Source organism: Syngnathus typhle, linkage group LG7, assembly GCF_033458585.1.
Source record: "Syngnathus typhle isolate RoL2023-S1 ecotype Sweden linkage group LG7, RoL_Styp_1.0, whole genome shotgun sequence".
NCBI lineage: Eukaryota > Metazoa > Chordata > Actinopteri > Syngnathiformes > Syngnathidae > Syngnathus > Syngnathus typhle.
In genome coordinates, this window is record NC_083744.1 from 15,487,937 (window position 1) to 15,499,712 (window position 11,776).

Sequence of the window (11,776 nt, forward strand, 5' to 3'; positions counted from 1 at the left end):
GACACAGGTTTAAATTCAAGACATTCCTTAAAGTATAACTCACTCAGGGGATCGTTTCTGCTATTTCCCCCCCCCCCCGCACAATCTGAGGCTTTAAACAAACCTTGCTCCTGCGCGATAAAGCGGCTCTTGCGACTCCGTTGCACCGTCATGTGCGCGCTGCTGCAGGCGTGGACGTGCCTGGTTTTCGGTCTACTGCCACTGGAAATCCAGACTCGAGCGGTGTTCAACCATAACCTCCAGAGTGCCAGACACAGGTAGGACGGGTCATTGCTTATAATTGGCCATAAAAGGGGTTGAGAGGCAGCGATGACGCCGATAAGACACCATTTGTTTTGGTCAATTAAATGCGCACTTAGCTGCGACGTGAAAGCGAAATTAACTAACTAATATTACATCGTTTTGTTTTAATAGCTTTTATTAGTTCTTTTAATATTAAATCTACTTTCTTTGATTAGAGTTTGAGTAAAGACTTTTTTTTACCTGCGCAGTACTCGTCTACCAGGGTTGTGAGTGAGGACCCCAAACATTGTTCCTCTAATTGTGCCTCATTTATATTTGTGACGAAACAAAACAAATCTTTTAACATAATTATTTTCTGGATAATTTTAAGTATAGTAGTTTAATGTATGAACTAAAAAGCAGGAGCTGTATTACAAAAACTAAATGAGTTAAATAGTATAGCACAGGAAGTAGTAGTATATATTTTATAAGCATTTATAATCAGGCAATTTAAAGACGAACTTGCCTTTATATGACGGTCCTTTTTTAAAAAATATATATATTTTCAAAGTTTTTACAAATGTGATTTGTCTTTTTATCTAGATGAACTTTTAATCAATGTTTTATGTATTAATTAATTAAATGAATAAATCGAGAAATAAATAACATTTTGCTTCGAGTGAGTGTCTGGGTGTGAGTTGTGGTCTACAGCTGCTCCTTACGACTGATCTCATTTTGCATTTGACTTTTTGTCCTCTTCAATTTAAAGTGGATCGTGACAATGGTTGCTCACATGAGAGGGTATTTAAAGTACTTGTCTTATAATGTAAACAAAGATGGCCACTGGGATATAATCAACAGATTGTAAAAATAATAATAACAATAGTTTCTCAGGCAATGCAATGGAGCATGAGGAATGAGGTCATTACTTTCAGCAGCCCAGAGGTGAGACGGAGGTGAGGGAGATTTAACGGGATTTGGGACAAGGACACATGTGCTTTGTGAGGGGCCGTCTAGCAGTATTAATATAAAAAAAAAAAAAAAGCCCCCTGGTGAGATGAGGTAGGCGCCAACTTACTTTTTGTCATTGATGAGCAATAATTATTGAAAAGGAGCATATTTACATCTTTTAAAAAATCTGTTCCTGCTTTATTTTTGAATGTTGCAAGGTGAGACCTTATTCTCAAACTATTATGTAAGGGAGGAAGAAAAAAATGAGTTTCATAAAGGTTTGCACAGTAGGGGGTCCACTAAAGAACAGCAGCTGGTGGGAAAGTGGAGGATAGAAGTGAGCGTGACGGATTTTGCACAATACCGTCACTAGCAACAAGTATAGTTGAAAGTAAAAAAAAAAAAGTCAAACATGGATGTATCTTCTCGTAATCAAGGACCGTGACAGAGGATGGAGTGTTACCAGGAAAATGAGGAACCTTTGGGGGTTATTTAGTTTAAATATGCAATGTTTCTTTTTTTTTTTTTTTTTATATGAGAGTTTTACATTTACCAAACAGCCTGAAGAAAGCACAGTTTGTTTCTTCTTTAGAGCACTATTTGCAAAAGAAGACCAAACATTTATTTGGGATTTATTGGTATCATTAAAGTCAGTTAATAGTGAGATTTCTTTTTTTTTTAATGATGGGGAAAAACACTTGAATTTTGTTTGTGGTTGCATTTTGGTGGTAAGTACCAAAGTTTGCAGCCAGAAAGGAAAGATCAGAATACCAGTCAGGATTTCTTAGAGGATAAAGCTTTCAAACAGGTTGGCGCTATTTTCACACCAAAACAAACAATTCAAAATTTGACATTAAATTGGAATCTGCACTGTAATTAAAAGCGACACGATACCATGTTGACAAACATTTTCTCAACCAACTGAGCGTGTTTTACATGTAATGCTAAGCTAACACGTATCCAACAACACTGCAGCTCTGCTTCAACTTTTCATTACATTTCCCCTTTAAACGATTCAGAAATGTACTCAACTCCTCAAACTGTACTGAAACAGATTGTTTGAAAGCCGCACTATTTTTTTGAGCCTCGCAAACGACTTTGTGAAATCCAAAAATGCAAAGAAAAAAGGTTCAGGCTATTGTGATGATCTCAGCGAGGTGCGGGTGAGAAGAAAAGCACTTTCAATTCCCTCTTAAGAGGAAGTGTGGCTTTTTTTTTTTTTGCTCCCTTCTTGCGCAACAATTGAATTCCTTCGCCGATTAACTAGCAAAATGGATTCTCGGCCGTAGCAGCATAGACCGCAAGTTTTGATTTGAGGGTACTTAACATTTGATGAAACGAGCACAGGCCTCGTGACGATGGTTGACGTGGTCGCTTACAGTGAGACCCCGCCCATTGTCGGTTATTACACAAAGTCTTATTTTTGTGCTCTTTCTGTAACTTCCTAAAATGCTACAAAATGATTGGTGGCTTGCCTAATAGGAAAGTAGTAATTGGTATCAAAGCAATATTGTTCAAATGATACATCTCGATTGTAAGTGGGTGAAACTGATGATGTTGAATTTAAGATTTTCCACAAGACACTTACTAGTGACATTTTGCGTTTGTGTGGTCGCCCTCCGGCACCGCGAAAAAGAAAACAACTTTTTTTTTTTTTTTTTGCAGATCCTCCAAACACATGACATCTCCTTCCATGATGCCGCCCACGCCTGATTATGCCCCGGCCCTCGACGACGCCATCGCTCTGGCAGAGAGACGTTTTGTCTGGCCGGTCTTTATAACAAAGAAGCCGCCATCTAAGTGGTTTGAAGTGTGGCCGGGCGCACCGGGACGGTCCCGAGGGCGTCGCCACACCTACGCCCGGAGGACCCGCGGGCAGCTGATGAGGGCAGGCTGCGTCCTGGGCACCTGTCAGGTGCAGAACCTCAGCCATCGCCTCTACCAGCTGATTGGACGCAGCGGCAGGGAAGACTCCTCCCCCATCAATCCTCGGAGTCCTCACAGCTACGGCTGACATTATTTCCGATACATTTCGCATTAGTATTGTTAAACCATTTTACACGCAGTACATTTAACCACTTTTAGGAAATGCTATTTAAGTTATTTATGAAAACATTCAAACGAGCATAACTCATTTTGTTAATTAATTGTAAATAATAAAACCAGTTTATTGAGTTTTAACCCCATTTACAAATGGCATAGCCCACTTGTTTATTTTAAAATATCAAACAAGGCCCTTGAGCACAAACGTTTTTAAAGATAACAACAGGTGGCGCTGTCTTTCTTCACCCCTGTTGGTGGCAGCAATGTTCACTTTACTATCCATTTTCCCCACATTGCTGGAAAGTGTACTTTTTGGTGTTAATGTACAATACAGTACTTTCTGTAAAATTATAACTGTAGGAAGAACTTTGGTTGCTTTTAAAGAACTTGAACTATAACTAACCATGACAAGTGCCACATGGCAAGCTTTTTCCATCGTCCCCATTTGAAGCCAACTGCATCATAATTCTTTCTTGCCCCATGTGACAACAAACTAAATAACAAGGATCAAAATGGTTTATTTTGCTTGGAGGAGGTAACGCTTACTTTTGACATTATCCTTTGATCCTACTGTTAATAAATAAGTGCCTCAAGAGGAGACCAAAGGACAACCCGACCACAAAAAAAAAAACACAAACGGCCAAAAGAACAACTCGTGCACTTTCAACCAATCCAAAGAGCATTTTAGATGGAAAGGCAATTTATCCATGCAATCTACATTCTTCACAGCTAGTGTAAGGAAGCCTGAACGGACTGATTTTCCTGGCCTTAACATTATATGCCTTTGATATTATTTTTTCTTCTTTTTTTTAATTATGCAATGTAGCCTGCACAAGTTACGAGAGATGTTTACCTGAAGTGAACTGTGTTGGGAGAGGGGGTGAGGGGGAGGGACAGCTGGCATTGTGCAATAAAACGCCAGTAAACCCCCGTGTGTGTGTGTGTGTGTGTTGATATCTTCTTTGAGGTGCAATGTTATTGTTTTTAGAGCGATAATAGCAATATTTATGATCAGGAACAAACATGGGGAAAATTACCCTTGTTTACCGACACACAAGAGGAAAGTCCAAAGCATCAAATATGTCAAATGCTAGATTGCCTCTTTCTTATATTCTTATATTAGTCACATTAATTTTTAATATGATCAAATAAATATAAATATCAAACAAAGATAACTAATTCACCTGCATTACAGAGGAATTTGTACGTTTTTCAAAATCTGACTATTCTCAGCGACATTAAAGATCGAGTTGAGGGTGACCAAAAAAAAAAAAAGTACATCGCACATTTCTTGGTGAGGAAAAACAAGTTACTGGAAAAACGTGATCATTGGTGAGATTATATAAACACGCAAAAGGTCAAGGTTGAACACAAACACGTCGTTTGGTTAAACTGTGACCGGACACGACATATAAATAAATCGGTGACACGACAACTTGTCATTGACAAGCATGAGTGTCATCAACTTGGTAAGTGGGCTTCTTCTACAGTCAAAAATACGTGACACGTAAAGCTAAAAGTCTTTTTTTTATTTTATTTTTTTACAACTACAGGGTCCAGACCCGTATCTGGCTTTTCAGCCAAATCTGAAACCCCAAACCAAAAAAGAAGACTACAGAAACTTTGCGGCAAGTTAAAGACCGTCTTGTCAATGTTTTACATCCAGCCTGAAATTGAACAAATTTAATAATTATAAACTTCCAGTAGATAAGTCCTACCTCTCTTTAACTTTGAAAAAATAATTCTAAATTTCTTGAGATGCTTAATTATGGTTTGGTTTTGTGTAACATTCAAAATTATATTTAAAAAAGAGAAACGTACAGAATTGCTGGGTTACAAATTGGACCCACGCAAGGAGTTGGGTCAATTTGACCCATATTTGCACAACAGTTAAGTTGTATGTGATGGAGGGGGAGAAAAAAAGCTTCCCACGTTGAACTCGCGCATTTCAGACAGGGAGTGTTGCCGATCATGTGTACAACACATACAAGCTGATGCACACCAACCAGAACGTGGACTTTGTCAAGCGAAAGGTGAGCCTGCTCCCACTAACACACATTCTCTGAATCCGGCTTTTGTAAACTTGACCGATTGCGTCACCGAGCCAGGGCATGCTCGGTCTAAAAATTTGGATCTGTTTGGTTAACCTACATTGCCGCTGATGAATTAAAACAAAGCGTTCTAAAAGACTAGAAGTAGATCAACGGTACCTTTGGGTCATCCCCGCAGCACTTAGAATGGAGCGGCTGCAGCCACGCCGAAATGTCCATGATGGACGCAGTCATGTCTCTGGATCAGCTAGTGGACGAGTCGGATCCAGATGTGGACTTCCCAAACTCCTTTCACGCCTTCCAGACGGCCGAGGGAATTCGCAGGGAACACCCAGACAAAGGTATGCAATCACAAATAAGATGAATAAATAATAGTTGAATAAAAAAATGCTACCCACCGTTGTGACGCCAGACTGCATCATGGATGTCTTTTTTTTTTTTTCAGACTGGTTCCAGCTTGTAGGTCTGATTCACGACGTTGGGAAGGTCTTGGCGCTGTGGGGGGAACCTCAAGTAAAAAACATTTTTTATTCTTACCTAATGTGTGTAGTTTTTACAGAACATTGGAAATAATTTTGAAATCTGTCCTCATTGGAATACATTATTATTAACGCTGCAAATATTTTCAAAACTGACCTGGAAGCTACTTTACGCGCATGGAAAAAGTCTTCATCCTTGTCCACAGTGGGCGGTGGTGGGTGACACGTTCCCCGTGGGCTGCGCCTTCCAAAACTCCATCGTGTTCCGCGACAGCTCCTTCCAAGAGAACTCGGACGACACAAATCCCAGCTACAAGTAGATATTCTCCCGATAAAACTGACACCTACACACGGGATTCGTTGTCAAGGTTTGATGGGCTGATGGCATGAATGAAGTCGAGCAAACTTTTGTACGCCATTGCAATTTTTATTTTGACTGAGATATTTGTCATTGATTTTAGTTGTTTTCTTCAGCTCTAAATATGGAATCTACAAACCAAATTGCGGGCTTGATAATGTCCTCTTGTCCTGGGGTCATGATGGTGAGGACAATCCGTCGTAGTTTTTTTCATATAATTATTACGCATTGAACTATTTTTTTGGTACCCCAGAATACCTTTACCGGGTTCTGCAGTTCAACAAGTGCAGCATCCCCGAGGAGGTGAGTAACATGCGGTCGGCGTCACATGTGGACTCGACATCACGCTATGTTTGTGTGGCGTCCACGTAGGGTCTCAACATGATCCGCTACCATTCCTTCTACCCATGGCACTCCCAAGGCGACTACATGCACTTGTGTGACGACAAAGACCTGCAAATGCTGCCTTGGGTGAAAAAGTTTAAGTGAGTGGCGTACAATTTTTTTTGATGCAGTTATTTGTAAGTCAGGTTAAAAAGAAAAGTTTAAATCTAATTGAAAAAACTTCAAATGCAATATACATCAATAATTTACTACATAATGAATTACTATTATAAACATTGGGAAAATGCTAACTAGCAAATCATTTGAGCTAATACTAGTTCATTTGCGTGCGTTTTCCCTGCAGCAACTTTGATCTCTACACTAAAGTGGCCGAGCTGCCCGACATGGAGACGCTGCGTCCGTACTACCAATCGCTGATCGACAAGTACTGTCCCGGGATACTCAAGTGGTGAAACGGCAGCCACTAAACAACAATTTTTATTTTATTTTTTTTAATCCACGCTCATTTCTACTATTCAGTAGCTGTATTTTTTGTTTTGTGAACAGTATGAACGAGTTATTCGAAAAAATAGCTTTCAGGACAATCATTTATTTTCTTTCAATGTTTTTTTGTAAAAAAAAAAATAAATGTTTTTTGTGTGCGTGTAGTGTACACACAGAAAAGGCACATTTGCGTTTCTGCATTGACAACTTGCCGGGTTCATGATGGCTGTTGAAAAGTGAGTGTTTTCCCAAAATATAATTAAATCATCCAAAGTGATGTACACAAGCGAGCCGAAACAGGAAGTACAAATATATACACACACATACCTCTTTGCTCAATTCGGTAACATCAGCCACTTTCTCTTACATTTCTTGCGCTTCCTCCTCCTCCTTCTCCTCCTCCTCTTCCTCCTCCTCCTCATCATTGGTGACACCATCTCCGTCGTTCTCAACAACATCCTCCACCTCACCCTCATCATGATCTTCATCATCCTCATCTACCGCCTTCTTCACATCGGGCAGAGTGTCTTTCCGATCGGAACTGTCCGCGGCGTGTTTTTGTCCCTTGGGCATCGCCAGCAGCAGGCACAAGGTGGCGCTGCAGCCGACCAGGGTCCAGATGAGCTCCGGAGCTGGGACGCCCGACACCTGGGCGCGCAGCCACCGTACGGCGCGGGCCACGGTGGAATTCACCTGGCGGCGTGAAGGCGACTTGTCCTGCCAAGTTGTTATTCAGACGTTAATAAGTCCTCAGGTACTAAATGTGCGAGTGAGTAAAAGCACCTTGAGTCCATGTTGATCCAGCAAGCTCTCAAGGAATGGGTGGCCCAGATGTACTACGGGGTAAAATTCTTCATTGTAGACCCTCCTCCACCAGCGCTCCGGGTATGATCTGCACACAGGGAGCAGTGTGTTATTCACTTTTTTTTATGTTTGTAAGAGAGGTAATTGGGAGTATTACAGACCCGTCCTCTTTGGGTTGCGTGAACCAGTATCTGTATCGGTGGGCTCGTAGATAGGTAGGGGGCTGCTGGTGGAAAGGGTAACGAGTGATGTCCGTCTGGATCAGCTTGATGACTTTGCAACACAAACAACGTTAGGAGACATTGGTTGTGTGCACAAGCAGGAGAACTTTGACATATTTGGAAAAACTAGTGAGGCGACTAGTTTGGTTGCAATGGTTGACAAGTTAAATTGTTAGCAAGCGTAACAACAAGTTTAACCTCATTAGTATTCACATTTATGTCAAGACTGGATAGTGATGTGACACTAGAGTTGTGATGTGAGAAAATGTGACAGCGGATTGGGTGTAGCTAGGCGTGCAGCATATCTGACATTCTAAGCAGAGCGACCTGATGCAAACTTTATTTTCAGAACCGGCCGTACCGTCCGTCTTGCCCTGGAGCAGTCGGTACACGAGACTGCTGAACCACGGTGCCTGTGTGTTGTCCCCGAGGGCAGCGAACCACATCTGCCAGTCTAAACGGGGTTGGTGGGGCGTCACCACCGGGGGCGGAGCGCTCAGGTTGCCAGGTTTGTACATAAAGTCGATTTCCTGCGAGGAGAGAAGAAAAAAAAAAGTGGCATAATAAATTAACAGTAATAAATATAATAAATACCATTATTATAATTACAAATGTTAATTCACCCCTCCATCTCTAAACTTTATTTTTGAGGAATTTCATGCAAAAAGGAAATTTGGCAAAATAATTTCACCAAAAATGCATACACTGCCGCCACCTTGTGGTCGAACGCCCAAAGCGCACTTGAAAATCAAATTCTGCTCACAAAGTAAAGGCCAACTGTACATTTATATTCAGAAAGGTCAATCTCCTTTTATGGGAAACTTTATAGCGGACAGGAAGTGGTTCTGGTCAAAGAATGAATTTTGCTCCTCTCACCGTCCAGGTGACGCCGTCGTGACTTCCCTCCAGGACGACCTCGGGCCGCCCGCCCACGCCAGTCATCCTTCGGAACAACCCGTACGAGTTAACCAGCTGGTAGCGATCCACGAGGCTGTACACTTGACGGACGCCGGGCCACAGCTTAGAATTGGAGTCATATTCTATGTAGGTGAAAGGCATCTGCAAAAAAAACAAAAAAAAAAACACTGGCAACATTCCTCAAAAATGGACAAAGATACTCAGCAATTCAAAGTATTGGCTCCGGCGTCAGAGCCGGGTCACGGGCGGAGAAACTGCGTAGCGGCTCATAACAAAACTCATAACTCATAAACTTTGCACCACACGCAAAATTTTCCATCGCTCACAGATCCAAACGACCCATAAAGAACATTTTCCATAATACATCCGCAATTTTATGCTTCCAACAGCTTGGAAAGCAATTTGTCGAGGTTACTTTTCAGATAATGCAAGCTCCACACTTTGAGTAGAACTTCGACGTGTCCTGATACTTCTGACCAGCGAACCCTCCCCGTGTAAAGTTCAACTCACCAGACTGATGGTGAACATGGTGGCCGCGGCAGCGGCAAACAGCATCCACTGAAGTGTGGACCAAAACCTCCTCAAGAAACCAGAGACACACGCACACCTGCGGAGAAACATTCCAGTTTTTAAACATCGCAACTAATCACGCTCACAGAGACTTGGTACCTGAACATGGCCGTGATGATCTCCCAAGTGAGGGAGAGAACACCGACCCACACGCAGGGGAAAGTGACACTCTTGAGAAAGTTGTTAAAGTGGTGGTAGGTGAAAGCTGAAAGAATTGGGGGGGGGGGGGGAAAATTAATTTTGCATGTCTTCAGCAAAAGACACAGTGTGTAGTACCCGTTTTAGAAGTGATGGCTCTGGTCGTCGTGTCCACTTTCAGGTCGAAACACACGATTGCGCCAAAGATAACCAGAGACGAGACAGCGAGCTCCAACATGGAACACGGCCAGGACCACAGTTTGGACTCTAATGGAGGACATCACGTATGAAATAGTAACACACCAAGAAAACTGGGGTCAATCTTTCAGTTCAGTGTGACCTCTTCTACTTTATCTCACCTTTGTGTTCATTGGGTTCTGCTGTGCGCAGCCAGAAGCGCACATGCCGGTCGTCCAGCAAGGACACACAAAGCGCCAAGGTCAAAAGGTTAAAGAAGTTGTAGTTGCCTGACAAAATGATCATCACTTGCAGCAGCACCTGCACATAAAGGCGTGTTAGGTCATTGACGTTGAAAAATGTCTGCGGCCAGCCCAGACACGTAGCGCCGCTCACCTGCAAGTAGAAAGCGCCGAGTCGGAGCCTGCGCAGAGGACTGAAAAAAAGCAGCGGCACGGCGATCTCCACAACGAAGGCGCCCACCACGCTCAGCTTCTGCCACCACGCGGGCAACTGGTGGGCAAACCAAGCCAGTGGGGTGGGAATGCACTGGGTTTCATAGTGGTAATTCATCGCTGGTTCATATCAAAAGGGAGTCCAAACATGAGCCCAAAAAAATTTAGAATAATTGCTGAGTGAATGGTGTCGTACCAGTTAAGCCCCACCAAGTTGGACAGCGTGAGGTGAGCTTCACTACCCCGGAGGCAAACATCAGACGGAAGAGAAGCCACCGGATGAGCCAAAAGGTGATGCGGTCGTGCTCGCGGACGGCCCGGGACCCCCTGATGAGAGTCATTGGAGCCACCAGGATGCAGAGGAAGCCCGCCTCCAGGAGCAGGTTATCCCTGGGAGAGTAATGAGAGTGGAATATATCCAATTATACTTCAATCAATACACAATCACTGGCCGCCATTTTATGAGCGTGACCACCCACCATTGGAAGTAGAGGAAAACCTGGCCCACCTGCCACACAAGCAAAGTGAGAAAAATGCCACACACACCACATTGTCATATTCAGCAAAACGTCAACGTTACCTGGTACATGGACAAGTACAAAGCCCAGAGGCAGAAGAATACCAGGCTGTCTCGCAGCGCCGCCACCAGTGTGGCGGCCAGGCTGAGCGCCGCCCCGACCAAACATAGCAACTCCATAGCCGTGTGCGTGTCAAGGCCCAGGTGGGGGCTCAGCCACAGCAGGGTGGGCGAGGACAGAAGTTGCTCTCCCAGAGGCTTGCCGCTAAAACGGAGCTGCTTACGAGCGGGCAGGAGACCATCGTTGCCATAGAGACCTGTAAAAAGACCCGGAGAATGATTTTGATAAATCAATAAATAAATCGGTGGATTTCCCAGCGTGCTTTGCACTTCTTGTAAATGGTTGTCGCTCTTTATTTACTTTGTTGTAAGTGTGATGTCTTTTGAGGATGAAAAAGAGGAGGAATTTCTCCCTGGAATTTGCCAGTGCACTGGGAATTGTGGGTAATGTAGTTTATATCCGACTCAAGTACGTAGCCTCAGATTAGCTTGTGTATTTAGATTCATATTCTCGTAGCTTCGCTTTTCAAAGTAAGGGAGCATTCCAGAACCTCCCCGAGCCACGTACGCCGCTGTGAATTGTTTTGAACTAACATTAGCAAGGAAGCTCGGGAAAGACAACGACCGACAGGATGACATTCTTCCCCTCCCCCATAAAGTTGTCTTACCTGGTATTTGCACGTAGAGAGAAACAAATGCAATCAAATAGATGACCGCCATGCACCAGAGGAACATGCGCCGTGGCAAAACGATTTCCCCCATGTTTGGAAATGACCGTGATGATGGGCGGGACGACGGAGTGGCCGCGGGACGTTCAAGTAATTTACGCCCGGGGAGGACGCGAAATAGCCGGGTGCGTTGATGGTGAGACTCACTAGCGACACCCACCGACACGGAGGATTTACGCCGACACCTCGCGAGAAGATGACAAGATATCGCGAGATAACACATTCAGTACACAAAACGTACCTGGCTCAAGAGCGC

General features: G+C 43.3%; 3 protein-coding genes across 3 annotated transcripts; 2 read left to right on the plus strand and 1 right to left on the minus strand.

Moving 5' to 3' along the window:
• The first annotated feature begins 121 nt into the window (after nucleotides 1-121).
• adm2b (adrenomedullin 2b) lies at nucleotides 122-4,147 on the plus strand. The gene is made up of 2 exons (XM_061282417.1): nucleotides 122-257; nucleotides 2,839-4,147. Exons 1-2 carry the CDS (start codon nucleotides 151-153, stop codon nucleotides 3,185-3,187), a joined length of 456 nt encoding a protein of 151 aa, XP_061138401.1. The 5' UTR covers nucleotides 122-150; the 3' UTR covers nucleotides 3,188-4,147.
• Nucleotides 4,148-4,667: 520 nt separating this feature from the next.
• miox (myo-inositol oxygenase) lies at nucleotides 4,668-7,112 on the plus strand. Its single transcript, XM_061282645.1, has 9 exons — nucleotides 4,668-4,685; nucleotides 5,169-5,249; nucleotides 5,446-5,608; nucleotides 5,713-5,780; nucleotides 5,953-6,062; nucleotides 6,221-6,288; nucleotides 6,358-6,407; nucleotides 6,477-6,589; nucleotides 6,793-7,112. Exons 1-9 carry the CDS (start codon nucleotides 4,668-4,670, stop codon nucleotides 6,899-6,901), a joined length of 780 nt encoding a protein of 259 aa, XP_061138629.1. The 3' UTR covers nucleotides 6,902-7,112.
• On the minus strand, nucleotides 7,019-11,646 carry lmf2a (lipase maturation factor 2a). The gene is made up of 14 exons (XM_061283836.1): nucleotides 11,461-11,646; nucleotides 10,796-11,049; nucleotides 10,695-10,723; nucleotides 10,412-10,605; nucleotides 10,157-10,335; nucleotides 9,943-10,081; nucleotides 9,722-9,850; nucleotides 9,545-9,650; nucleotides 9,386-9,482; nucleotides 8,834-9,016; nucleotides 8,319-8,487; nucleotides 7,898-8,009; nucleotides 7,716-7,824; nucleotides 7,019-7,649 (listed from the first exon to the last, which is right to left on the minus strand). Exons 1-14 carry the CDS (start codon nucleotides 11,552-11,554, stop codon nucleotides 7,296-7,298), a joined length of 2,148 nt encoding a protein of 715 aa, XP_061139820.1. The 5' UTR covers nucleotides 11,555-11,646; the 3' UTR covers nucleotides 7,019-7,295.
• Nucleotides 11,647-11,776: the final 130 nt, after the last annotated feature.

Excerpts from the sequence above, each read along its gene's own strand:
- adm2b (XM_061282417.1), top strand. The coding sequence starts at position 151 with ATGTGCGCGCTGCTGCAGGCGTGGACGTGCCTGGTTTTCGGTCTACTG. Across the intron at positions 258-2,838 it reads CTCCAGAGTGCCAGACACAG|ATCCTCCAAACACATGACAT; the intron begins GTAGGACGGGTC and ends TTTTTTTTGCAG.
- miox (XM_061282645.1), top strand. Across the intron at positions 5,609-5,712 it reads CAGGGAACACCCAGACAAAG|ACTGGTTCCAGCTTGTAGGT; the intron begins GTATGCAATCAC and ends TTTTTTTTTCAG. Across the intron at positions 5,781-5,952 it reads CGCTGTGGGGGGAACCTCAA|TGGGCGGTGGTGGGTGACAC; the intron begins GTAAAAAACATT and ends CCTTGTCCACAG.
- lmf2a (XM_061283836.1), bottom strand. The coding sequence starts at position 11,554 with ATGGGGGAAATCGTTTTGCCACGGCGCATGTTCCTCTGGTGCATGGCG. Across the intron at positions 11,050-11,460 it reads TCTCTACGTGCAAATACCAG|GTCTCTATGGCAACGATGGT; the intron begins GTAAGACAACTT and ends GTCTTTTTACAG. Across the intron at positions 9,651-9,721 it reads AGCCATCACTTCTAAAACGG|CTTTCACCTACCACCACTTT; the intron begins GTACTACACACT and ends CAATTCTTTCAG.